The sequence below is a fragment of the Thalassophryne amazonica genome, chromosome 8, assembly GCF_902500255.1.
Source record: "Thalassophryne amazonica chromosome 8, fThaAma1.1, whole genome shotgun sequence".
NCBI classification, from domain to species: Eukaryota; Metazoa; Chordata; class Actinopteri; order Batrachoidiformes; family Batrachoididae; genus Thalassophryne; species Thalassophryne amazonica.
Window position 1 is genome coordinate 16,993,035 of NC_047110.1, and position 26,490 is coordinate 17,019,524.

General features: G+C 40.3%; 1 protein-coding gene across 5 annotated transcripts in view; it reads right to left on the minus strand.

Moving 5' to 3' along the window:
* The window catches only part of ambra1b (autophagy/beclin-1 regulator 1b), an 83,793-nt gene extending 64,589 nt beyond the window's left edge, over positions 1-19,204 (minus strand). For 4 of the 5 annotated variants that reach the window (XM_034175784.1, XM_034175783.1, XM_034175781.1 and 1 more), the window contains exons 1-3: positions 18,875-19,204; positions 13,891-14,096; positions 12,655-12,713 (exon numbers count right to left, since the gene is read on the minus strand). In XM_034175784.1, coding sequence (XP_034031675.1) covers positions 12,655-12,713; positions 13,891-14,022 — 191 coding nt within the window. In that variant the 5' untranslated portion in view covers positions 14,023-14,096; positions 18,875-19,204. The remainder of the gene's footprint in view (positions 1-12,654; positions 12,714-13,890; positions 14,097-18,874) is intronic. The other variant, XM_034175782.1, reaches the window with a different exon arrangement.
* Between the last annotated feature and the right edge of the window lie 7,286 nt (positions 19,205-26,490).

Consider the following 26,490-nt stretch of genomic DNA (forward strand, 5'->3'; position numbering starts at 1 on the left):
TGCATAACCAAAGAATTTCTGCACAAACTGTCAGAAACCGTCTCAGGGAAGCTCATCTGCATGCTCGACGTCCTCATCGGGGTCACGACCTGACTCCAGTTCGTCGTCGTAACCGACTTGAGTGGGCAAATGCTCACATTCGCTGGTGTTTGGCACGTTGGAGAGGTGTTCTCTTCACGGATGATGCGAAGGAGATGTGTTGCACTGCATGAGGCAAATGGTGGTCACACCAGATACTGACTGGTATCCCCCCCCAATAAAACAAAACTGCACCTTTCAGAGTGGCCTTTTATTGTGGGCAGTCTAAGGCACACCTGTGCACTAATCATGGTGTCTAATCAGCATCTTGATATGGCACACCTGTGAGGTGGGATGGATTATCTCAGCAAAGGAGAAGTGCTCACTATCACAGATTTCGACTGGTTTGTGAACAATATTTGAGGGAAATGGTGATATTGTGTATGTGGAAAAAGTTTTAGATCTTTGAGTTCATCTCATACAAAATGGGAGCAAAACCAAAAGTGTTGCGTTTATATTTTTGTTGAGTATACATACATACATATATACACAATACCTACCCCCAGAGCAAGCACACGGGCGACAGTGGTAAGGAAAAAATCCCTCTGATGTATTGAGGAAGAAACCTCAAGCAGACCAGACTCTAAGGGGTGACCCTCTGCTTAGGCCATGCTACAAATACATTTAACAACACAAACTCAAATCCCATTATCATAAACATATCAAGTGAACACTGTGTCTTCGTCTACATACATATTTACATACATATACAGTATACACACACCAACATACACCTTCACATACATACATAATTACACACACACACATACATATATATACACACATATACATACAGAAATGAATGTTACTGATTTCACAATTACAACTGACAACACAAAACTCACTGTACTTCATTAGATTCATATCTTGAAAACATTTTTTTAATATTGATTTTTAAACTGATTGATATTTGGACATCGTTTGAGGTCATCCGTCAGGTTATTCCATAATCTAGGGCCACACATGGAGACACAGAAACCTTTCCTGGTCGTCCGAGCGCCAGCAATTTTAAAATGATACAAGCCCCGTAAATTATATTTTCCTTCTCTCTCAGTAAAATATTCTTGAATTCTAAATGGTACTTGTTTATTTTTCACTTTGTGCATTAATTGAACAGTCTTGAACGAAATCATATTATCATCACATTAAGTTTTAGTATTTGAGATTTAATGAACAGTGGGTTGGTGTGGTCTCGATGACGTGCATTATGAATTGTCCTTAATGCTCTTTTTTGAAGAATGAATAATGGTTGCAATGTAGTTTTGTAATTGTTGCCCCAAACTTCAGCGCAATAAGTCAAGTAGGGTGCAACCAAAGAACAATAGAGAGTATGCAGTGCTCTGCAATCAAGAAGATGCTTTACTTTATTTAATACTGCAATACTTTTTGATACCTTCGTTTGAATATGCTGAATATGAGCTTTCCAATTAATTTTTTCATCAATAATGACACCTAAAAACTTATTCTCTTTGACACGTTCTATGTTTACCCCATGTATATTTAACTGAATTTGTATGTCTTTTTTAGAATTTCCAAATAACATCAATTTAGTTTTAGACAAATTTAATGATAATTTGTGGTAGCCAACAAACGATGTCCAGATATGAAGAACAGTATTCCCCGAGTTTAACAAACTGCTTTCGGTTTTGTAAATAGCTTTTAATCCAATTCAGAGCAACTCCTCTGATCCCATACAGTTCCAACTTTTGAAATAGTATATTGTGATCAATTGTATCAAAAGCCTTTCTTAAGTCAATAAATAAACCTGCAACTATTACCCTTTGGTCCACATGTTTATTGATCTCTTCTATGGAATCTAGCAATGCCAGTGTCATGGACCTTTTTGCTCTGAAACCATACTGACTTTCATCAAGCAAGTTGTGTCGATCTATAAATTTATCCAGTCTGCTGTTATAAAGTTTTTCCAGTATCTTTGAAAATTGTGACAGTAGAGTCACAGGCCTGTAGTTAGTAAAAAGATGCTTGATGCCAGATTTGAACAAAGGTATCACTTTTGCCACTTTCATACTGTTAGGAACAATCCCAGTTTGAAATGATTTGTTAAAAATATATGATAATGGTTTTGCAATTTCAGTAATTATTCGCTTTACTAAGAACATATGTACCTCATTATGATCCGTTGACTTTTTACTTTTACATGTACTATGTTAATAATTTCCCTTTCATCTACTGGGCTGAGAAACATTGTGTGTGGATTTCTAGAAATTAACTGCTGATTTTCCCATGTACTGTGTGGGATTTCAGCTGCCAGATCTGGCCCAACATTAGCAAAACATTTATTGAAACTATTCACTACTTGGCTCATGTTATATTCATCTTTGTTGTCATAAGTAAAGTATGTTGGATAGTTATTTGATTTGGGTTTATTTGCTATAATACTACTTAATATTTTCCATGTTTCCTTTATATTGTTTTTATTATCGTTTAGTATTTTTCCAAAGTATGATTTTTTTTTAGTTCCGCATAATAGTTTAGTTTATTTTTATAGTCCTTATATTTAACCTCTGCCTCTCTTGATTTACTTTTAATGAATTCTCTGTATAGCCTATTTTTCTTTATACACTCCTATTGAAGGCCTTTTGTTATCCATGGGTTAGCTTTATCGTTATACTTTTTATTAAACTGTATAATTGGACAATTTTTGTTATATATATTGAGAAATATGTTTTCAAATTCGGAATATGCTAAATTTGCATCTTGCTGATTGTAAATGGAATTCCAATCCTGTAAAAGTAAATCATTTTTTAAGGCAGTGATAGCTTCTTCAGATTGCAAGCACTTGCAATATTGTTTTTCACCAGAACGTTTTTTATTAAACTTCAAATCAGTTACTATAAAAATTGGTAGATGGTCATTAATATCATTAATTAATAAGCCACTTAGTGTTTTGGTATCAATATCATTAGTAAATATATTATCAATGAGAGTAGCTGAATGTGAGGTGATTCCTGAAGGCCTAGTAATTTTTGGATATAGATTTAGAGTGTACATAGTATTAATGAAATCCTCAGTTACTTTATGCTGTTGTGGGTTTAAGAGATCAATGTTTATATCTCCACAAACAAATACTCGCTTATTACCCATCTGTGAAAACACTTTCTCTGTCCAGTTTTGAAATTCTTCAATTTTAGAGCCAGGAGCTCTATATATGCAGCTAATAATTATATTTTTGCCTTTTTCCATATCTATTTCAACTGTGATGGATTCCAAAAGATTTTCCACAGCCATTTGATCTTTAATTTTGTAGTTAATCCTTTTGTCAACATACAAAGCCACTCCTCCTCCTCTATTTCGTCTATTCAAATGATTAAATTCATAACCCTCCAGCTCTTAATTTGTATCATCACCCTCTGTAAGCCATGTTTCGGTTATGGCAATTATACTGAATGGTCGACAAAATTGTTGTAAATAGTCTTTGATACTCCCAAAATCTAGACATCCTAAGCTTTCTAATGATACCAAATTTATAGGGTTGGGGGTGGTGCATGCGGCCCATGGCCTAAAAGTTTAAAAGACACAAACAGTTTTTAACATTTGGTCTATTTTTAATGTTTGGTAAGTTCTGTTTTCAGCAGAGATCCGAGTCTTTGACAGAATGATGTTTTTGCTCACCCACATTTAAAGAAAGCCTTGTGCTGTTGTCGTTGCCCTTTAGAAGCTCAAAGTGTTTTCTATGTGGGAAAAGCCAGATATTTGTTCATAATAAGGCCTGGTGCAGATTTTGGTGTATTTCTGGTGAAGCCATAGTTTCAGAGCTTACAGATGACTGGCAGATGTTACACTCCTACTGATATGTCAGTGAAATGTACACAGTGAATGTGTGTTTCAAATTTCAGGCGAATTGAATGATCTGTGGCAGAGATACAGGCTTTTTAAATGTGTGGAAAAGTCTATTTTCCCACTTTTTAGCGTGACATGCAGTTTAGGAATTTTAAAAGCTAAAAAAATTTAAAAAAAAAATATGAAAAAACAGTAAATATCACTGAAAAACTAATCCCACAACATGTTCCATTAAATTGTGATTCCAAATATGTTTTACTTGTCATTGTAGTCCCAAAATTAACAAACCTATTCACGCTGAAAGCCAAAATAATTGGGTTTTTCATTTTAAATGTGAATGGCTCCCATTCTGTTAAATGGTTGCAGGTCTTTGTAGTTTTATGTTCCTTGTATAGTAGAAGTGGTCACCTTGCTCTCAATTTACCTGCTTTGTTCCTCTGTGCATGTCATACCTCTCTGCATATATCCTTTTGCACTGCTTAAAAAAAATGCCCCAACCCTAATGCTTCAAACTTCACTCTGCACCAGTTTATACAGATAGTGAATCACAGGCTAACCACTATATTACAACCCCTGGCAAAAATTATGGACTCACCGGCCTCAGAGGATGTTCATTCAGTTGTTTAATTTTGTAGAAAAAAGCAGATCACAGACATGACACAAAACTAAAGTCATTACAAATGGCAACTTTCTGGCTTTAAGAAACACTATAAGAAATCAGGAATCAGCGTTCTTTTGTTTTTCATGATTCCATAATTTTTTCCTCAGAATTGAGTGATTCCATATTTTTTCCCTCTGCTTGGTCTAAAAAAGTAACTGTTACTGACTGCCACTATTTTTCTTTCCTGATTTCTTATAGTGTTTCTTAAAGCCAGAAAGTTGCCATTTGAAATGACTTTAGTTTTGTGTCATGTCTGTGATCTGCTTTTTTTCTGCAAAATTAAACAACTGAATGAACATCCTCCGAGGCCGGTGATTCCATAATTTTTGCCAGGGGTTGTCATAACCATTAACCTTTAGTCGGATATACACCATAATAGGTGATGGCTGAATTGTTCTCCCATTCTGCCTATGGGGGAAATAGTGGCTTGTCCCAACTCTAACACCTGCTTGCTTGCTGCTCACATAGTGCACCTTTTCTGTGTTCTCTGCTTGCTGTAATTCCAGTGCTCTCTTCCACAAACAAAAACTTTTAAACACATGGACAGTACTTGCCGTGTTCTTTTTTCACTTGTTTGTAAATTAACAAGGGCTCAAATTTGTGTATTGACATTGGTGAACTTCATAATCAGGAGACAAACACAAAACATGACAAGAAGCATCCCTTTTATCAGTACTGCCAGACAGAAACTCAGACAAGGGTATTGTCTAGGCAGATAGTCGCAACATGCATGAGAAAACCTGAGCATAGGTCCGTTAGGGTTGGGACATGATTGCTGCATCATGTTAAATACGCTGATACATCAAGCACTGGCATGCCCAATATGTTACAGTCACTAGGCAAGATGGCCAAGATGAAAATTAACTTTTAATGAAAATGAATGCCTGCAGCTACATATGTTAGCAAGACAAATACATGTCATTCTGTTGTAAAACAGTTCCTGTCCCAAGCCTAACAGTAAAACACACAGCACCTTTTAAACTGTTTGGGCAGTAACCTTGCATTCCACCTTTGTTCCCTGTTAGGTATAAAGATCTTAGACATATGAAGGTTACTGGAGATGTCAATCATTTACCTGTTCAGCAGAATGCATTTTGTTAGAGTTAGCTGAATAAACCAGGCATTCATTATAGTTAGTTTTTTTTTTTGTTGTTTTTTTTTTTTTTTTGGGGGGGGGGGGGGGGGGGGGGGGGGTTATGTATTTATTATCAAAGGCAGAAGGCATGGTTTTAGATACTGAGAGCACTGGTCTCATGCCCTTAGCTGTCCATGAAGACACAACCAACATTAGAGTGGCAGTTGTCCTTTTACTGTGTATATAAAGATACTGTCCCAACCCTAACGGCAACAAGGTGTTTTTCATGCAAATTGTTTAAGGCTCTAATTTGCTCAATAGTAAGACTATCATCACCAAATTTGTGCTAGATGTTCTATAATGGCTTTCAGATCAAGACAACCCATGAGTTATACCGTAGTACTAACACTTCCAGAAGGATTAATTTTAATTGCTGTTAACTCGAAATAAAAAGGTTACTCCTCGGGAGAACAACATTCCAGTTTTGCTCATTTTACAGTCACAGCCAAATTTTACACCAAAGTATGAAATGCAGCTTGCTTTTGAAGACTGTATTGGAAAACATTGGCAATTTCATGGTGTTAGGTGTTCTACATTGGCTTACATTACTAGATGTATGGTTTTAACCTAAGGGCAACCTTTCCCGATAAAAGTGTCCCAAAAAATAGCGGACAACTTTCCTTAACTTGGATCTTATATTTTTTATATTACACAATGCCATAGCTTCCAAATGCAATATATATTTGATGCATAACAAAGCATTTGTTTTTGGGCCTGATGTCACACTCTTATTTGCACCAGGCCATAAGGATCATAAGGCAGGACTTTTGCAGTCTCTCCACTTGGTTTCTTCGGGGGTTAAAATGTGCAAAATAGCACGCATTGTCCATTTAGCATTTTTGCCTTGCAAATAAATAGGTGAGGTCTGCACACATAACACAATTTATCGTTGAAGTGGGAAAAAACCCTCACCTGCGATAATTCAAACTGTGGCAGCGATGAGTACCGCAATCCAATGTTCGGTGTTGCTTTTAGTACTGGAGAAATTAAGAAAATAAACGGAGGCATTTTCGCTATTCCTGTGTAAAAGCACCCTCATTTTCTGCCCTGGTTCATGTGCCGCTGTGTTCCTCTCTTGGAACCTGCCTGTGAGGTGCACAGGCATCTGCTGCACATGGGTGCATGCACACAGACACATTTGTCAAATTTGTCATCAAGTTCATTGGTTTATGATACAGTAATGATAATGATTGTATTTCCTGGTGTTAAGGAGTTCAACCAAAGTTGGGCCAAAGTCTTGACATTTTGCTGAAATGGTGATGGGATGTGGCTTTCTGTTTTTTGTTTTCCCCAACTTGTAAAATTTTAACATTTAAATTTTTTTAAGGTTGGTGTACTGGGTCCCTGCTTTTTTTTTAATCCCTCTTTCTCTGTGATTCAGCAGATGCATTTCAGCTGGAGGTTGATCATGCAAGCCTCGCTGTCAGGTTTTTTTTTTCCGAGTTCCCATGTTTGTGAAGCATTGTGTGTTGCCCAAAAAAGCAAAAATTAAAAAGTGAAACACTCAGTGCGAGTCTGAGCAAAACACAGAAGGAAGAGTGGACTTCTTCCAGAGACTGTCAGTGTGGCCGGGACAGAGCTGTGAGAGCAGTGCTGAGCCGCTCACACCGGGCAGAGGGAGGCAGCCAACGGCCGCCATGTGAATAGCCACCCCCACGTAGGGCGGAGAGCAGGCAGCAGACGAAATGGTGTTTTTTAAAAACAGACAAACACACTGCTTCACTTAAATGTGCAGTAAGCTATTTCAGATGATCAACGTGGACCGTCTTTCTCCTAAAAGGCTTTATTTTACTCTGTGTGTCACGATGGAAAGGTGCAGCTATTGTGCTAATTTAATTAGTGCTTAAACGGCTTATGCATGCTCTAGTCTTCTTCTGTTTATTTTTCTGGGGATGTTACAGTGCCACACACAGGCCTGGCATATGCACTACAACGTTAAATGACGTTTCGAGGCACAGAATTTGCCTCAAACATTTTTTGTAATCGAATTATTCGAGTTACTCAACTAATCGTTTCAGCCCTAATATTCACATTAGTGTGATGTGAAAAGGTTTGTTGTTTTCCATGACACGGTGCTGGCGAGGTGCACACAGCCAAATTTAAAACTTAAAAAATTTAGATCCTTGTCATTTGATATTTTATTCATTTATAAACAGAAAAGGGACGCACATTTTGGTGTGCATCACTTGTGCTTAACAGTCCAACACAAACTTTAAATAGGAGTCCAACATATTTCTCTGTAGAGTGCATCAATTCATTCAGTGTCCACTGATTCAATTGAAGGTTGAAATCGCGATGGATCGACCGTTGCCTGCTTCCATTTTTTTCTGATGCACATTGAATGCACCACGGACAGAAGCCAGAAAGCACATTTCTACCACAATAAAATGATGACATCAATAGCCTTTTTGCTCAATGATTCTCTTGTCTGTCTTTCACTTCAGGACACCGGCGCGGCCGTTGTTTTTGAGGGCGTTTATCGGGAAATGATAATTTCTCTACGTTGACTGCAGACTGTGGCGGGTCTGCTTGACGCTTGAACCAATGAAGCAGCACTTCGACCCGCTGTTCAGTAGTTCTCTGCTTCGCTTCCAGCAGCAGGTATGCAATTTCTTTCGCATCGAATCAGGAACAGGGGTGAATCCTATCAGTATCGTCATGTATCTATATATATCGTATATACATATACACTATATGTATCATATAGCTGGTAGTGTATCAAGGTGTGTATCGAATCGTGGTCAGTGATGAGATTCACATGCCTACTCCAGACGACTCACGGTGTAATGAATTTGATTTTATTGCGTGTTAGAAAAATTAGCAGCATCAATTAGTTCCTTCAAATGTTCATCTGCCAGCTAAATAAACTCCACCATGTTTAGCTAAACGTCGCCCCCGGTAGTGTGAGCATGTACGGTGGTATGAATAATGGTATGAATAATCCATATTACGTGACATACAACCCACCAATCAAATGACAAGGATCCACTCAGCCGTTATCGAGTTCTTTTTCTTTCTAGTGAGCCTGGATTGTAAGTGTCGTTTCGTCCCCTTAAGTAATACTGAATAGGTCAAAATTGACTAATGGCTCAATGAGGGATTACACAGCTGTCAAAATTTAAAACTGCTTCAATCATATAGAAAACTATATCACATTATTTCTCATAAAGATAAAAAAAACTATAGTTTGGATTATCTATGACTGAAATTTACGGAATTTATGTGGTAAAACAAACAAAAATTATGAAAATGGGATTTTAAAATGGAACAGTTTGAACCACTTATGCTTAGTTAACACATGTTGGCCACTGTACAAACTGAAACTGGAATTTGTCACCATTTTTACTGGTAACTTCAAAAGTTATACAGTCCAAACTGCACTTTTTTGCAATCTGTATGGATTATAAATAAAACAGAACACATGCTCAACACAAGTGCAGCATTATTTAAATACAGTGGAATATCAACAGACAAGCGAATCAACATACAAGTTTTTTGAAATACGAGCCGTCACCCGGCCCATATTTTTGTATGGAATACGAGCAGAAATCTGAGTTACGAGTCGTGCTTCAGGACAACACCGCTAGTTGGCGCACGGCCAGCAGCATCAGCTGAGACCACATCTCCTTCATTCCCACTTATTCTACGTGTGTGGCATCACGGTTCTGAAGAAAGTGAGTGCAAAGGACAGTGGAGAAAAGGATGATGTCTATTGAACTGTAGCAGGAAATAATAGAAAAACATAAGCATGGTGTGCGGATTATCAAACTGGCAAGGCAGTACAACCACAGTACATTGTCGATCTGCACCATCCTGAAGCAAAAAGATGCCATCAAGAATGCAACGCCGGCCAAAGAAACTACGATTCTTTTTAAGCTACAGACAAGCATCCATGAAGAGATGGAAAAGCTTCTGTTACTGTGAGTGAAAGAGAAGGAGGTGGCAGGAGTTACAGTAAGAGAGGTTATCATTTGTGAGAAGGCTCGCACCATCTATGATGACTTGAAACAGCAGGCACCAGAGACTTCAACATCATCGGAAGAGTAGTTCAAGGCTAGTCATGGGTGGTCTGATAACTTTAAGAAGAGGATGAACATTCACTCTGTGGTGAGGCATGGAGAAGCTTCTAGTGCGGACGTTAAGGTGGTGGATGAATACGTCACCTGTTTTACTACACTTGTTGCGAAGGAAGGCTATGTCCCACAACAAGTGTTTCACTGTGACGAAAGTGGATTATTCTGGAAAACAAATGCCACGGAGGACCTATATAACAGAGAGAAGAAGCTGCCAGGCCATAAAGGCATGAAGGATCGCCTCACTCGTGCATTGTGTACAAATGCTAGCTGTGATAAGATGAAGCCACTGCTAGTGTACCATTCAGAGAACCCTAGAGCTTTTAAGAGCCACAAAATCTTAAAAGGTTATGTGGCGCACCAATGCAAAGGCATGGGTTACAAGGCAGTTTTTTTTGTGTTTTTTTTTTACGAAATGGGTAAATCTTGTTTTTGTTCCTGCTGTAAAGACGTTTCTGCAGGAAAGCCTTCCACTGAAAGCCTTACTGATTCTAGATAACACTCCAGCTCACCCACCTGGCCTTGAAGATGACATTCTCAATGGGTTCAAGTTTGTGAAAGTCTTCTACCTCCCACCCAGCACCACTGCAATCCTCCAACCTATGGACCAGCAGGTCACTGCCAACGTTAAGAAGCTTTACATAAAGCACTTGTTCTGCCACTGCTTTGAGGTGACTGAAAACACCAAGCTAACTCTTCAAGAGTTTTGGAAAAAGCACTATAACATTGTGATATGTTTATGCATTATTGACTTGGCACGGCAGGGTGTTATGAGAAGAGCCATGAACTTGGCATGGAAGAAGTTATGGCCTGAGGTTGTTGTAGACGGGGACATGGAAGGATTCAAACCCGAGTCCAAGCCCGAGCCTGCTGCAGTGTTAGAGGAAATTGTGTCCCTCAGAAAGTTGATGGGTCTGGAGTAGGGATGGGTACTGATAAGATTTTATTGATATCAATGCCATTATCAATTCCGCTTATCGATCCGATTCCTTATCGATTCTCTTATCGATACCTCTTGTGAATTTTCTGTGTACTAAAAGTAGGTTTTACAGGTTTTCTATGTCAACAAAATTTTTATTGAGTCTTAAAGTAAATAAATATGAAACTGGTCACTGGATCCTTGATCTCTGGACTTTAATAAAATCTCCATGGTGGATTCTTGATCTCTGGACATAAATAGAAATAAACAAAATCTGTAGTTTTTGTCAAAAGCATTTCCTTTCAGATATTTTGGCATGAATGCCACACCATACCTCTGAGCTGAACTCAGCGGGCTGCTGAACGTCAGTGCAGGATGTCTCATTATAGGAGGAAAAAAACGTTTTGATCTATTGTAGTTTATTGTTTGTATTACAATGTTTGAAAAGAGGTGTCATTTGATTTAAACAGTGATTTGCTTTGAAGTTATTAATTCCGACCGGACTCTTATCTTTCTAACTTGACTCGGCAGAGAACTGCGCAGCGTTTGGAGCTGTGCGAATGGAACGGAGGACGATTCTCGTTTCTTTCTCACAACAAGACAGGAGTCCCAGTTAGTGACTTTAATTGGCACAAAAGTGACTCATGATTGACATATTTTAATGGCTTTGAGAGGGAATAAGAAAGAGATTTGCTGCTTTTGAAAAACAGCAAAGCAAAGAACCAACAAAGCAACGGGTCGGAGCAATGCTTCATTGCTTCAAGCTTCAAAGCAGAGCCACGCTGCAGAAGCAGCTGATTACAGACCTGTAGGGTAGACCTGTAGGCTGTAGGGTCTGCAATCAAAGTAGAGAAATGATCATTTTCCCGACAAACACCATCAAAAACAACGGCCGCTCTGAAGGACCGATATGGGAATCATTAAGCAAAAAGGCTATTGATGTCAGTGGATCAAATCATTTCTTAACGATTCTTGAAAAGAACTGGTTCCCGATATCTAACGCTAGTCTGGAGGTAGATGAGGGTGACGTGAAAGATTTGAAGGAGCTGCAGATGATGCGACATACGGAGGTTTTGCAAGAAATTAGTAGCGAGGAGGTGGTACAGCTGGAGGAGGTTATCACTACGAGTGAAATTAAACAAATGCTGATAATGTGGGAGAACCTTTCAAGTTTCAATGAAAAGAAACACCCAGAAAAAGTTTCCACTGGTTGTGCTTCAGCACGTTTTAATGGCACTTGTCTGTCACATTTCTGCAACATTTTGAAAGGCAGGCAGAAGCAAACCTCCTTGGATAGGTTTTTATCCAAAATACCTGCAACTGCAAGTGCAGAAAGTGCATCCAAAAAGGCAAAAACAAGTGAAAGTGAAAAGTGAAACTAAAAAGTAAAAAAAGAAAAAGTGGTAAGTGTACAGTAGTGTTAAGTTTAGCCCAGGTTTACAATTAAAGTTACATCTGTATGATTCTTTTAAGGATTTACAGTTTAAGTTATAAGTAACTTAGTAATGTAGATTATAAATGTGTGCATTCATCTGTTTCCAAGGTAAGAACACTTAATAAAACTTTTTCTTTTATTTTATATAGTACTGTATTTTATTATGCATAGGTAAAGTACTGTACACATGTCTATTTGTTAATAAAAAAAAGACTTTTTCATAATTTAGAGTGGTTCAGGGATGTTTTACAAGGCTGGAATGGATTAAAATAATTTTAAATGGGGAAAATTTGTTTGAAATACGAGCAGTTGGACTTATGAGCTCAGTCACGGAACGAATTAAACTCTTATGTCGATGTTCCATTGTACTGACCTCTGTATAATCCCTCATTTACCCTGGCATTACATAATTTACCCTGGCATTACATCATAATTGGCAGCAGGCTAAGGGCATAAACAATGAAGGGCTATCCTCTTCAGTTGGTTGGTTAAAGTAATGAAAGGTTAATCCAAAAACATTCTGTTTCTGAAAGTGTTTGTGGATTTCCTCACCGGTCAGGGCTGAATGCCAGCAGGAAAGTTGACCTGGGGCTGTCCGGCAGCTCCACTTTCTGTCAGAGACAACATAATTACCATAAGTAAACATTAATTAACAATAATTAACATAAGTAAACATTTAACATTAATTAACATAAGTAAACATTTAACATACATTTGGTTGTTGGTCTGTAATTAAAAGCTAATGGAAGCTTATCTAAAAACAGCGAGAATGTAGAATAAAGAAAAACTTTACCTCAGTTAAAAATGTTAAGTAAGGGTGTCCTAATGTATGAGAATAAAAACTTTTATAAAATGTTTCACAGCTCCGGTTTTTATATTGCTAATACACAGCACCTCTTATTTAAGAACCACTCTAATTAACTTACAGTTAAGGCCATAAGTTTACATAAACATTTATTAGATGCTTTTTGCTCAATTTTCTGTAACCTCAGACATTTCACATTACCAAACAAAACATACATCTATTGACACTTAGAATGTCTACTTTATCTTTTATCAAGCTTTTGTAATTATTGAAATGTAGATTTATTTCAGTTTTATTCACAAGGTAATATTTTCTGTAGGGGTGGTGGCCAAGTGGTTAATGCGCTTGGTTTCAGTTCAGAAGGTTCCGGGTTCAAATCCCACCCCTGCCACATTTCTCCATGTAATGTGGAGTTGCGTCAGGAAGGGCATCTGGCGTAAAACTTGTGCCAATTCAACATGCAGCTCCACCTTGGATTTGCTGTGGCGACCCCAAGTGAAAACAAGGGAGCAGCCGAAGGGCCTTACTTTACAAGGTAACATTTTCAGCAGGTCAAAAGTTAACATAGTCCAAGCTGACACAGTCTTTAAAGGTGAAGCCCTTTAATTTTTTTTTCATTCAAGTCATAAATATTTTATTTGGCACCACTCTAATTTTGTTCCTTAGTATTCAAGTAAAGGATTCACAATCTTATATCTTCAATATGATCAAAAATCACCTGGTCTGTTAAAAATGTACTTTCTGTACAGATGTCATACACTATAGATGATGCGGTGGAGATATGACCAGCATTATATGGACAAGGTGGAGGATGTTCCGAAAAACCATCTATTTCACTATCAATCGTAAGTGGCATGCCTACTGAAAATGTTTCACACTTGATTTCTGGTCGCACTCTGGAGCACTGCTACCATTACTATTTGTCATTTGTCTCGGGGAGAAAACTTTGTATTCTGCATCTGTAATGTTTTTGTAGCAGATACCTGACTCTGCCATTTCATCCAGCGAACTTTCTCCTCCACCAGCAGCTGCAGGAGCCGCTGCGAGCCAAAAATCTGGGAGCCTCGCTCCCGGTTAGATAGGATCCGCACAGAATTCCTCTGACGGGATGCCATGTTGTTTCAGTTGGCCTCAGCTGATTTGCTGCTCACTCCCAATAATAATCGTCTGTGGCCATGCAGAGTCTAGGCTGTGAAGAAGTACAGCAGGTGCTAAGTATATTTGAGCAGATCACAGGTCAAGCTGCACAAATCACCAGAAAAACCATTGTCACTTAAATTTTTTTCAGTTATATAGTGCCAAATCACAACAAAGCTGCCTCAAGGCGCTTCACACAAGTAAGGTCTAACCTTAGCAACCCCTAGAGCAAGCACACAGGCGACAGTGGTACGGATAAACTCCCTCTGATGATTTGAGGAAGAAACCTTAAGCAGACCAGACAAAGGGCGACCCTCTGCTTGGGCCATGCTACCAACACACTTGACTATCCAAATATACAGGAAATTTTGGGAGTCCATGCTGGTGTACAGGACCGGAGGCTTGCAGAAGAACACACCCACTCCCATTTCTGGATGGAGTCAAATCTAGATATATCAAAATGAGAGAATATAAAATAATCAGTCATTTTGAAAATGTGGTACACCAGTAAATTAATCTGAATGACATTTTAAAAAACAGCTAGTTAATAGTTGACTGCTTTGACATAAAACCAGACCGTTCTGCTCGTTAAGAGCCAGCAGCTGGCACAGAATCCCGAGAATGTCCTTGGCAAGTACCATTCCCAGCACACAGAGCAATGTAATCCTCACTTGAGTTGTTGCAATACAGGCAATCACTCTTTGCCTTCCAGAGAGGGACAACAAAGCCTTTCTTCCAATCTGTGAAGATTATACTAGTCTCCTTTTGAAACATTTAAACAGATTACATTAGAAGCCAGTTTATATTTTCAAGTGGCTATGCATACAGGATCAGGTCAAAGCACACAGCTTGAAATTTAAAACATTGATTTTCTTTGGAATTTTGGGTCATGTAAATTCAAATATGCTTTTTGGTGCCATTTTCTAGTGGTGTATTGGATATGCAGGTGAGCACCATTAACTTGGGCACGCGTTAAGTCGAGATTTGGCTTTACTCGCGGTCAAGTTGTGGACCCTGAAAATTTTGACTATCTATAAAAGTCCATTTTTGATTTGACTGTTATTATGAGGGATCGTCAGTGCAGATGATTTCTTCTTCCTCCTCCGGCTACTACAGGTTAGTGATGAGGGTGAAATCAGTGCGTAAGATTCCTGAAGATTAGAAGTTTTTGGATGTGACTCTTTCGATCTTTACAGCCTGATTGGGCCGGAATCCATACACGTGCCTGCCACACGTGTCCAATTTTGTGGACCCCAACTCACACAAGTTAACGGGGCTCACCTCACCTGTATATAAATGTATACCACTGAGCTATACTGACAGATGGATATATACAGCGGATAAAATAAGTATTGAACACATCAGCATTTTTCTTAGTAAATATATTTCTAAACCTGTATATAAATGTATACCACTGAGCTATACTGACAGATGGATATATACAGCAGATAAAATAAGTATTGAACACATCAGCATTTTTCTTAGTAAATATATTTCTAAACCTGTATATAAATGTATACCACTGAGCTATACTGACAGATGGATATATACAGCGGATAAAATAAGTATTGAACACATCAGCATTTTTCTTAGTAAATATACTTCTAAAGGTGCAATTGAGATGACATTTTCACCAGATGTCATAACACCCCAAGTAAAATTATGTGTAATAAAATGGAATGACAGGGAAAAAAGTCATCCGTGGGGAGCTTGTTGTAGAGCCGCTGCTCCTTCGCATTGAAAGGAGCCAACTGAGGTGGTTTGGTCATCTGGTAAGGATGCCCCCTGGGCGCCTCCCAAGGAAGGTGTTCCGGGCACGTCCATCTGGGAGGAGACCCCGGGGAAGACCCAAGACTAGGTAGAGAGATTATATCTCCACACTGGCCTGGGAACGTCTCGGGGTCCCCCACTCAGAGGTGGTCAATGTGGTACAGGAAAGGGAAGTCTGGGGTCCCCTGCTAGAGTTGTTGCCCACGTGACCCAATCCCAGATAAGCAGTTGAGGATGAGTGAGTGATGAGTGAGGGAAAAAATTGAACATGCTCACTGAAATGTTTTTAATACTTCATACAAAAGCCTTTGTTGGTAATGAAGCTTCAAGATGCCTCTTGTATGGAGAAACTGGTCACATGCAATGCTCAGGCGTGATTCTAGCCCATTCTTCCACAGAAACAGTCTTCAAATGTTTTCTGTGGACCTCTTCTATGAATTCTGGTCTTTAGTTCTTTTCATAGATTTTCTATTGGATTCAAGTCAGGCTGGGCCATTCTAGCAGCTTTATTTTCATTCTCTGAAATGAACAGAGTTTCCTTGGCTGTGTGTTTGGGATCACTGTCTTGCTGAAAAATGTCCACCCTCATTTCATCTTGTTGAAGTTTGTCAGTGCTGTATAGCCCCACACCATGATGTTCCCACCGGCAAACTTCAATGTTGGCGTGGTGTTTTTTGGGGTTATGTGCAGTGCCATTTGACCTCCAAACATGGCATCCAAAGAATTTTGGCCTCATATGACAAGAGTATATTCTCCCAGTATTACACAGGCTTGCTGTTGTGCAGCAAACTTTAAACAAGCTTCAACATGCTTTTTCATCAGCAATGGAGTCTTGGTGACATGTTTAATATTTACTTTACGCGCTGTGTTCACACACACACACAGACACACACACACGTGTGTATGTGGATGTATATGCCTGATTGATACTCAGGGATTAATTGCAAAGTTTACATAATAATGCGATACGCAAATCTGTTGTTGTAGCAAAAAGCTGCATGTTCACATCAACAGAGCCTATCAAACCTACAGCCTCTGCCACATGCCTTACACTCCTCTAACGATAGTCTGTGAAGTTTGGCAATGTCGTCCCAACATAGAAATAATCACCTCAAAATATAATGAAGATAAGGACAAAATGTGTGCACTGATCTCACTGAGATCTTTCACATCAATGTGTGCCATGCGCTGCAGCAAAAAATTACTTTTGCCGAGAAAAAAGTTATTATGATGATTACCATCTCATCAGATTATGTCAATATCCTCCTTTTTTTTTTTAATTGAAGTTATAAACTCAGGTATTTGCTTTGTTTTTTGTAACTTTTTATGGCACTATCAAAGTTTAATATAGGTCACTATTACTGTTCATATTGCAATTTAATACAACAATTAAATTGTATTTTGAAATGTTATTTAAACATTGAACACATTTTCAATAATGTGCATGTTCTTTTGAAAAGTAGAAAGCAAAGTTATAATTACAGCTGTGAGAAGTAGGGGTGCTGAGGGTGCTTCAGCAGCCCCTGCTGGAAATGCAGATGCCATAGCATAGCACCCCCTGCCAAAGACAAAATTATGTTAATAAATGTATTACAGTATTTAAAAGTATCTTTTTTAAGACAAAAAAAAATTAATGTTTGACGTTTTTGAGCATAATAAGCAATTCCGGTAAGTACTCTGCAACTCTTTAGGCTAAAACAGAATCTGGTGACAGAATCACGTGCTTGCCTTATTTTTCCATCCATCCATCCATCTTCTACCGCTTATTCCAATTAAGGGTCGCGGGGAGCTGGAGCCTATCCCAGCAGTCATAGGAGGCGGGGTACATCCAGGACAGGACGCCAGCCTGTCGCAGGGCCACAAACAAACACAGACACACCCACACGCACACCTAAGGACAATTTAAAGATCCCAATCCACCTAACCCGCATGTCTTTGGATGTGGGAGGAAACCGGAGCACCCGGAGGAAACCCACGCAAACACGTGGAGAACATGCAAACTCCACACAGAAAGACCACGGGAACTGAACCCACGACCTTCTCGCTGTGAGGCAACAGTGCTAACCACTAAGCCACTGTGCCACCCGCCTTATTTTTCCCCTAGCATCTATTCATTTGTTGATGCTGACAATATATGTGTGCGTATACCTGATGTCCATGCCCTGTGACAGTGTAGGGAATTTCAATGAAATATAGCACATTTTTGTGTTGTTTAAATATTGTGTGAACTTTTTTTGGGATATGTTCTTGTTAATTTAGCAGGGCACCCACTATACCACCCCAAACCAAATCTTCTTTCCACAACCATGGTAATATTTGTCTTGCCCCATCCCACCTTTATTTGTGAACCAAAAACAATCGGACATATAACTTTAAAACAGTGCTCCAATCTGTGAGATTTGCGATCCGTGACACCACTATCATTTTAACATATGCCCTGTCATATGCTTTTATTTATGTGCTTCAGGATTGCTTCTCGTGCCACAAAAACAATATATATATATATATATATATATATATATATATATACACACACACACACACACAGCAAGTGGTTAATGTGGCCCAGTAAAGGGAAGTTTGGGGTCCCCTGCTGAAGCTGTTGCCCTCGTGACCCTATCAGGATAAGCAGTGGAAGATATATACATACACATATATAGATGCGTGTGTGTGTGCGCGCGCGTGTCTATGTATGCATACGTGCTGTCAAAGCAATTTGACATGGAGACCACACCAAAATAAACACAAGACGGTTCTGCTGAGGTTTAAACTGCCGGGTCGAAGACTCTCTCTAACGTTAGGTTACAGGCCTACGTTTGTGTTGTGGTTAACACAACTATCTGTGATGAAATGACGCTTATCGACCTCATCACAAAGTTTATTTAGTTCGCCGAACGCGGCCTTATTACGGAGTGCCCAAGCTAACACAGTTGTGCTAATTTAACAGATTCTGAACATTACCGACGTCAGCGAACAAAAATTCAGCACAAAAAATGGTCAAGAAAATACTTAAAATACGCTGACTCATAGACGTAAACGGTACAGATGTGTGTGGCCTACCTTCCTTCAGACAACCGGTCTCAAAATCTGTCATCATAAGTGAAGCTAACGGGCACGGCTCACTTAGCTTCTCGTACGCTAGCTACTTAGCTAGCTGGGCCAAAACGGGAAATGTAGTAGCAGCACATTAAAAAAAAAACAAAAAAAACATCCAGCGCTAATATCAGTGTTCGGGGAGATAACTCATTAAGCAACATACACAATAATCATGATGTAAACAGCAGGCGTACAAAATAAGCTTTCTAAGACACCGGTCCAAGGTTTCACGAACTAGCCGAAGGGAAACTGCTACTGCGTAAGTAGCTACGAGCTAACCACAGACCCAGGCTTATTAACAGAGCACCGATTACCTCCAAAGGAACCCAGACAAACACAATCACCAAAATAATAATAATAAAAAAAAAACTTTTTTGTATGTATGTGTTGTTTTTTTATCGTAATACCTACATATATATATCTATAGATAGAGAGATATAGTGCATATCTAAAAAAAAACAATATCATAAAAAGTCTATTTTTTCAATTATGTCAGAAAGCAAACATTTGATACATTCTAGCCTCATTACAGTTGAATGTAAAAGTTTGGGCACCCCTGATGATTTCCATGATTTTCCTTTATAAATCATTAGTTGTTTGGATCAGCAAATTCAGTTAAATACATCATATAGCAGACAAACACAGTCAGTGATATTTGAGAAGTGAAATGAATTTGTTAAACAAAATTAGGCAGATGCATAAATTTGGGGACCCCAACAGAAAAAAAAAAATACATCAATATTTAGTAGATCTTCCTTTTGCCAAAATAACAGCCTCTAAACACTTCCTATAGCGTCCAATGAGAGTATGGATTCTGGTTGAAGGTATTGTGGACCATTCTTCTTTACAAAACATCTCCAGTTCAGTCAGGTTTCCGAGCATGAGAGACTGGCGCTTTGTTTGATCAAAAGTTTTTCTAAACCTGTGAGGCACATCGAAGTGGACACGGTTCGAAAAATTAAGCTGGTTTTCTGTGAAAATTTTAACGGCTGATGAGAGATTTTGTGGTGATACTGTCGCTTTAAGGACTTCCCATGGAGCGGGACGTCGCTCAGCGCTCCCAGGCGCCGTCGTCAGCCTGTTTCAAGCTGAAAACCTCCACATTTCAGGCTCTATTGATCCAGGACGTCGTGAGAGAACAGAGAAGTTTCAGAAGAAGTCGGTTTCAGCATTTTATCCGGATATTCCACTGTTAAAGGAGATTTTTTTAATGAAAGACGTGCGGACGGGTCCACGCGTCGGTACGCAGCCGGCGTGGTGCGGTGGCACAGGAAAAACACCTCCGTGTTGATAACCATTTGTAAAATCCAGGCGGCTTTTGATGGCTTTCAGTGGAGTGAGTATCTGAGAAATTGTTTAACAGCTGGACATGTTCCAACTTGTCCTTAAGGCTTCCAACAGAGGTGTTTTTCCTGTGGCGGAGCGTCGCAGCAGCTGCGAGCCGACGCTGCAATCCATCCGCACGTCTTTCATTAAAAAAAATCTCCTTTAACAGTGGAATATCCGGATAAAATGCTGAAACCGACTTCTTCTGAAACTTCTCTGTTCTCTCACGACATCCTGGATCAATAGAGCCTGAAATGTGGAGGTTTTCAGCTTGAAACAGGCTGACGACGGCGCCTGGGAGCACTGCGCAGATCAATCGTTTCCATCTCACCCTGTCCTCTGTATATTCCTCTGTCACACCAACCACCTGCATGTCCTCTCTCAGCACATCCATGAACCTCTTCTTTGGCCTCCCTCTTCTCCTCCTGCCCGGTGGATCCATCCTCAGCATCCTTCTCCCTATATACCCAGGGTCCCTCCTCTGCACATGTCCAAACCATCTCAATCTCGCCTCTCTGACTTTGTCTCCAAACCGTCCCACTTGAGCTGTCCCTCTGATATGTTCATTCCTAATCTTGTCCATTCTTGTCACTCCCAAAGAGAATCTCAACATCTTCAGCTCTGCCACCTCCAGCTCTGCCTCCTGTCTTTTTGTTAGTGCTACCATCTCTAAACCATACAACATAGCTGGTCTCACTACTGTTTTGTAAACTTTCCCCTTCACTCTTGCTGATATTCTTCGGTCACAAATCACTCCTGCCACCTTTCTCCACCCACTCCACCCTGCCTGCACTCTCTTCTTCACCTCTCTACCACACTCTCCATTACTTTGAACAGTTGACCCCAAATATTTAAACTCATCTACTTTCACCACTTCTACTCCTTGTAACTGCACTATTCCACTGGGCTCCCTCTCGTTCACACACATGTACTCAGTCTTGCTTCTACTGACTTTCATTCCCCTTCTCTCCAGAGCATATCTCCACTTCTCCAGACTAGACTCAACTTGCTCTCTACTCTCACTACAGATCACAATGTCATCTGCAAACATCATAGTCCATGGGGACTCCTGTCTGATCTCATCCGTCAACCTGTCCATCACCACTGCAAACAAGAAAGGACTCAGAGCTGATCCTCCACCTTGAATGGGTCTGTCATTCCGACTGCGCATCTCACCGCTGTAACACTATTCTTGTACATGTCCTGCACTACCCTAACATACTTCTCTGCCTTTCCAGACTTCCTCATACAATACCACAACTCTTCTCTTGGCACCCTATCATAAGCTTTTTCTAAGTCCACAAACACACAATGTAACTCTTACTGTCCTTCTCTGTACGTTTCCAACAAGCACAAACTAAACTAATTTTTTCTATTGTATCAAATACTTATTTTATGCAAGAAAATGCAAATTACTTATTTAGAAACCATACAATGTGATTTTCTGAATTTTTTGTTTTGATTCTGTCTCTCACAGTTGAAGTGTACCTACGATAAAAATGACAGACTTCTCCATTCTTTGTAGGTGGGAAAACTTGCAAAATCGACAATGGATCAAATGCTTATTTGCCTCACTGTACAGCAGACACTCAGTGCAATATTCTATATTCTTTCATTCATTCTTTATTTGAAACAGACAAATGAAGTCCATGTAGAATTAAAAGAAAAAGACAACAAGTAAAACGTTAATTTAAACAGACATTTAAAACATTCATTTAAACAGTCTGCCCATCCAATGATTCCAATGATTCTATATACGAGGTCTATCAGAAAAGTATCCGACCTTATTATTTTTTTAAAAAAACCATATGGATTTGAATCACGTGTGATTACATCAACCAAGCTTGAACTCTCGTGGGCATGCAAGAGTTTTTTCACGCCTGTCGGTGACGTCATTCGCCTGTGAGCACACCTTGTGGGAGGAGTGGTCCAGCCCCCTCGTCGGAATTCCGTTGTCTGAGAAGTTGCAGAGAGACTGGTGCTGTGCTTCATCAAAATTTTTTCCAAAACTGTGAGGCACATCCGAGTGGACACCATTCGACAAATTAAGATGGTTTTCGGTGAAAATTTTAACGGCTAATGAGAGATTTTGGATTGTTTCTATCATTGTAAGGACTTCCCATGGAGCGGGACGTCGCGCAGCGCTCCGAGGCGACGTCGTCATCCTGTTTCAAGCTGAAAACCTCCAAATTTAAGCCTCTGTTGACCCAGGACATCGTGAGAGAACAGAGAACTTTCAGAAGAGGTCGGGATCAGCAGTTTATCCCGACATTCCACTGTTAAAGGAGATTTTTTGTTGTGAAAGTGACGTGACACGGACCCACAACAGGGGGCGTTAATGAACGGACAATGGATAAGCCAAAAGTAACAATTTAATGTTGTGAATCGCACAACGACGTACAGACAATAACAATATGGTGGACTGTCAATCATACACCAGGTGACGTGTGGGCAGGCTCGACGATAGAAGACGCCTGGCGAGAGAAGAGCTGGATCCCCACACAGCTTCCACCACCAACGGAGCTGAAGAACACCGGAGCCGCCAAGCCCTGCGCACCAGGTGGCCGCTGTCTTCAGCAGTCAGACCCGGTACTGCTGGCAGAAAACAGAGACAGTCCTGATGAGTGTGAGTTCGCACACTCAGTAATCCCACAGTCAGTGTTTAGTAAAGGAGGGAGAACCTCAACCTCCAATCACACACTCGTGCAGCTCCTGGTCAACCACTTATCTGGTTTGGAGTGTGAGGCGAAGCCGTCGCTGTCACACCAAACGCCAATTCCCCAGACAAGGCAACACTCCAGGAAAACGGCTGCAACAGAAGTTCAGGTTATCACACACAAAGTGTCAGTCAGCAGAGAAATTACCTGAATGGTAGCTGATTTCTCGGCGGGGAGGTGGAGTTGCAGTCCGGCCTTTATGGTGGTGGTGATGAGTAGTGGATGAGTGACAGCTGGTACGGATGATGAGTGACAGCTGTCACTCCTGGTTGCTCCGACGCCCTCTCGTGCTTGAAGCCTGCACTTCAAGCAGGGCCCCATCTCTTTAATGAAAGACATGCGGACGGATTGGTGCGTCGGCTTGCAGCCGGCGCAGCACACCCGCCACAGGAAAAACACCTCCGTTGGAAGCCTTAAGTTCAAGTTGGAACATGTCCAGCTGTTAAACAATTTCTCAGATACTCACTCAACTGAAAGCCATCAAAAGCCGCCTGGATTTTACAAATGGTTATCAACACGGAGGTGTTTTTCCTGTGGCGGGCACGCCGCGCCAGCTGCGAGCCGACGCACCAATCCGTCCGCACGTCTTTCATTAAAAAAATCTCCTTTAACAGTGGAATGTCCGGATAAACTGCTGATCCCGACCTCTTCTGAAAGTTCTCTGTTCTCTCACGACGTCCTGGGTCAACAGAGGCTTAAATTTGGAGGTTTTCAGCTTGAAACAGGATGACGACGTCGCCTCGGAGCGCTGCACGACGTCCTGCTCCGTGGGAAGTCCTTACAGCGATAGAAACAATCCAAAATCTCTCATCAGCCGTTAAAATTTTCACCGAAAACCAGCTTAATTTGTCGAATGGTGTCCACTCGGACGTGCCTCACAGTTTTGGAAAAAATTTTGATGAAGCACAGCGCCAGTCTCTCAGCAACGTCTCAGACAATGAAAATCCGACGAGGGGGCTGGACCACTCCTCCCACAAGGCGTGCTCACAGGCGAATGACGTCACCGACAGGCGTGGAAAAACTCACGCATGCGCGCACGAAGGTTCAAGCTTGGGTGACGTAAAAACATATGAATCAAATCCATATAGTTTTTAAAAAAAATAAAAAGGTAGGATACTTTTCTAATAGACCTCGTATATACTTATACTCACTATATTCTATTTTTCACATAATCTGTTCAACATCAGTATTTATGCACCTACCAGCAAACATCACAATATACTTTAGTCAGCTTTCTTTAATGTACAGTGAGGAAAATAAGTATTTGAACACCCTGCGATTTTGCAAGTTCTCCCACTTAGAAATCATGGAGGGGTCTGAAATTTTCATCTTAGGTGCATGTCCACTGTGAGAGACATAATCTAAAAAAAAAAAATCTGGAAATCACAATGTATGATTTTTTTTAATAATTTATTTGTATGTTACTGCTGCAAATATGTATTTCAACACCTGTGAAAATCAATGTTAATATTTGGTACAGTAGCCTTCGTTTGCAATTACAGAGGTCAAACATTTCCTGTAGTTTCTCACCAGGTTTGCACACACTGCAGCAGGGATTTTGGCCCATTCCTCCACACAGATCTTCTCTAGATCAGCCAGGTTACTGGGCTGTCGCTGAGAAATACGGAGTTTGAGCTCCCTCCAAAGATTTTCTATTGGGTTTAGGTCTGGAAACTGGCTAGGCCACTCCAGAACCTTGATATGCTTCTTACGGAGCCACTCCTTGGTTATCCTGGCTGTGTGCTTCGGGTCATTGTCATGTTGGAAGACCCATCCACGACCCATCTTCAATGCTCTAACTGAGGGAAGGAGGTTGTTCCCCAAATTTTCGCAATACATGGCCCGGTCATCCTCTCCTTAATACAGTGTCCTGTCCCATCCTGTCCCATGTGCAGAAAAACACCCCCAAAGCGTGATGCTTCCACCCCCATGCTTCACAGTAGGGACGGTGTTTTTGGGATGGTACTCGGCATTCTTCTTCCTCCAAACACGGCGATTGGACTTAAGACCAAAAAGTTCTATTTTGGTCTCTCCCATGACTCCTCTGGATCATCCAAATGGTCATGGGCAAACTTAAGACGGACCTGGACGTGTGCTGATTTAAGCAGGGGAACCTTCTGTGCCACGCATGATTTTAACCCATGATGTCTTAGTGTATTACCCACAGTAACCTTGGAAACAGTGGTGCCAGCTCTCTTCAGGTCATTGACCAGCTCCTCCCGTGCAGTTCTGGGCTGATTCCTCACCTTTATTAGGATCAATAATACGCCACGAGGTGGGATCTTGCATGGAGCCCCAGTCTGAGGGAGATTGACAGTCATGTTTAGCTTCTTCCATTTTCTAATAATTGCTCCAACAGTTGATCTTTTTTCACCAAGCTGCTTGGCAATTGCCCCGTAGCCCTTTCCAGCCATGTGGAGGTCTACAATTTTGTCTCTGATGTCTTTGGCCATGTTAGTAGTTGGAGTCTTCCTGATTGTGTGGGGTGGACACGTGTCTTTATGCAGCTAACAACCTCAAATAGGTGCTTCTAATTTGGAATAATAAGTGGAGTGGGGGTCTTTGAGGGCCAGATTTTTTGCTGATTGGCAGGTGTTCAAATACTTATTTGCAGCAGTAACATGCAAATAAATTATTAAAAAAATCATACATTGTGATTTCCGGATTTTTTTTTTTTTTTTGGATTATGTCTCTGACAGTGGACGTGCACCTAAGATGAAAATTTCTGACCCCTCCATGATTTCTAAGTGGGAGAACTTGCAAAATCGCAGGGTGTTCAAATACTTATTTTCCTCACTGTAAATACTTTTCTTTTTCTTTGCTACTGTACGACTCTTGCTGCTGCAACAACTGATTTTCCCTGCTGTGGGATCAATAAAGTTTATCTTATGTTATCTTATCGAAAAGCTTTGATAAAAGGAGAAGGATCTGTGCTACTGTAAGAACTATTGTCTGATTTTTCTTATTCCATTATATGCAAAAATTTTGTCCAAAGTACTTGCAAACAGACTGGAAAAGGTAGTGCACAAAGGTCAGGTGGGTTTCATTTGGGGATGCAGCTCTGCAGACAACAATAGATGTTTCATTAATATTACGTATGTGGGCAGTCCCAGATTCTGTTTCGCCAAGTGCTCTTGTATTGCTTGACGCTGAAAAGGCGTTTGATAGGGTCGAATAAGGATTTCTGTTCAGAACTTTAGAAATTTTTGGAGAAAGTTTTACAAACCTGTTGTATAGTGGGCCAGACGCAGCAGTACAGACTAATGGACACATCTCTTCACACTTTGGGTTGTGGAGAGGTACACACCAGGGTTCACCTCTTAGTCCTCTACTGTTTTGCTTGGTGATAGAGCCTCTGGCAGCTGCAATTAGGGGTGATGATCATTTTTCCTGTGTGATGGTGCCCCCCACCCCCTCCAATCAAAATATTAAAATAGCACTGGTGTTTGTTTGTGCTGGTTTGTGCTGTTAAAGCTTTTGAGTAATTCAAAAATACACTTTTTGACCAGAGGAAGCTGCAGCCTCACACAGGCTGAC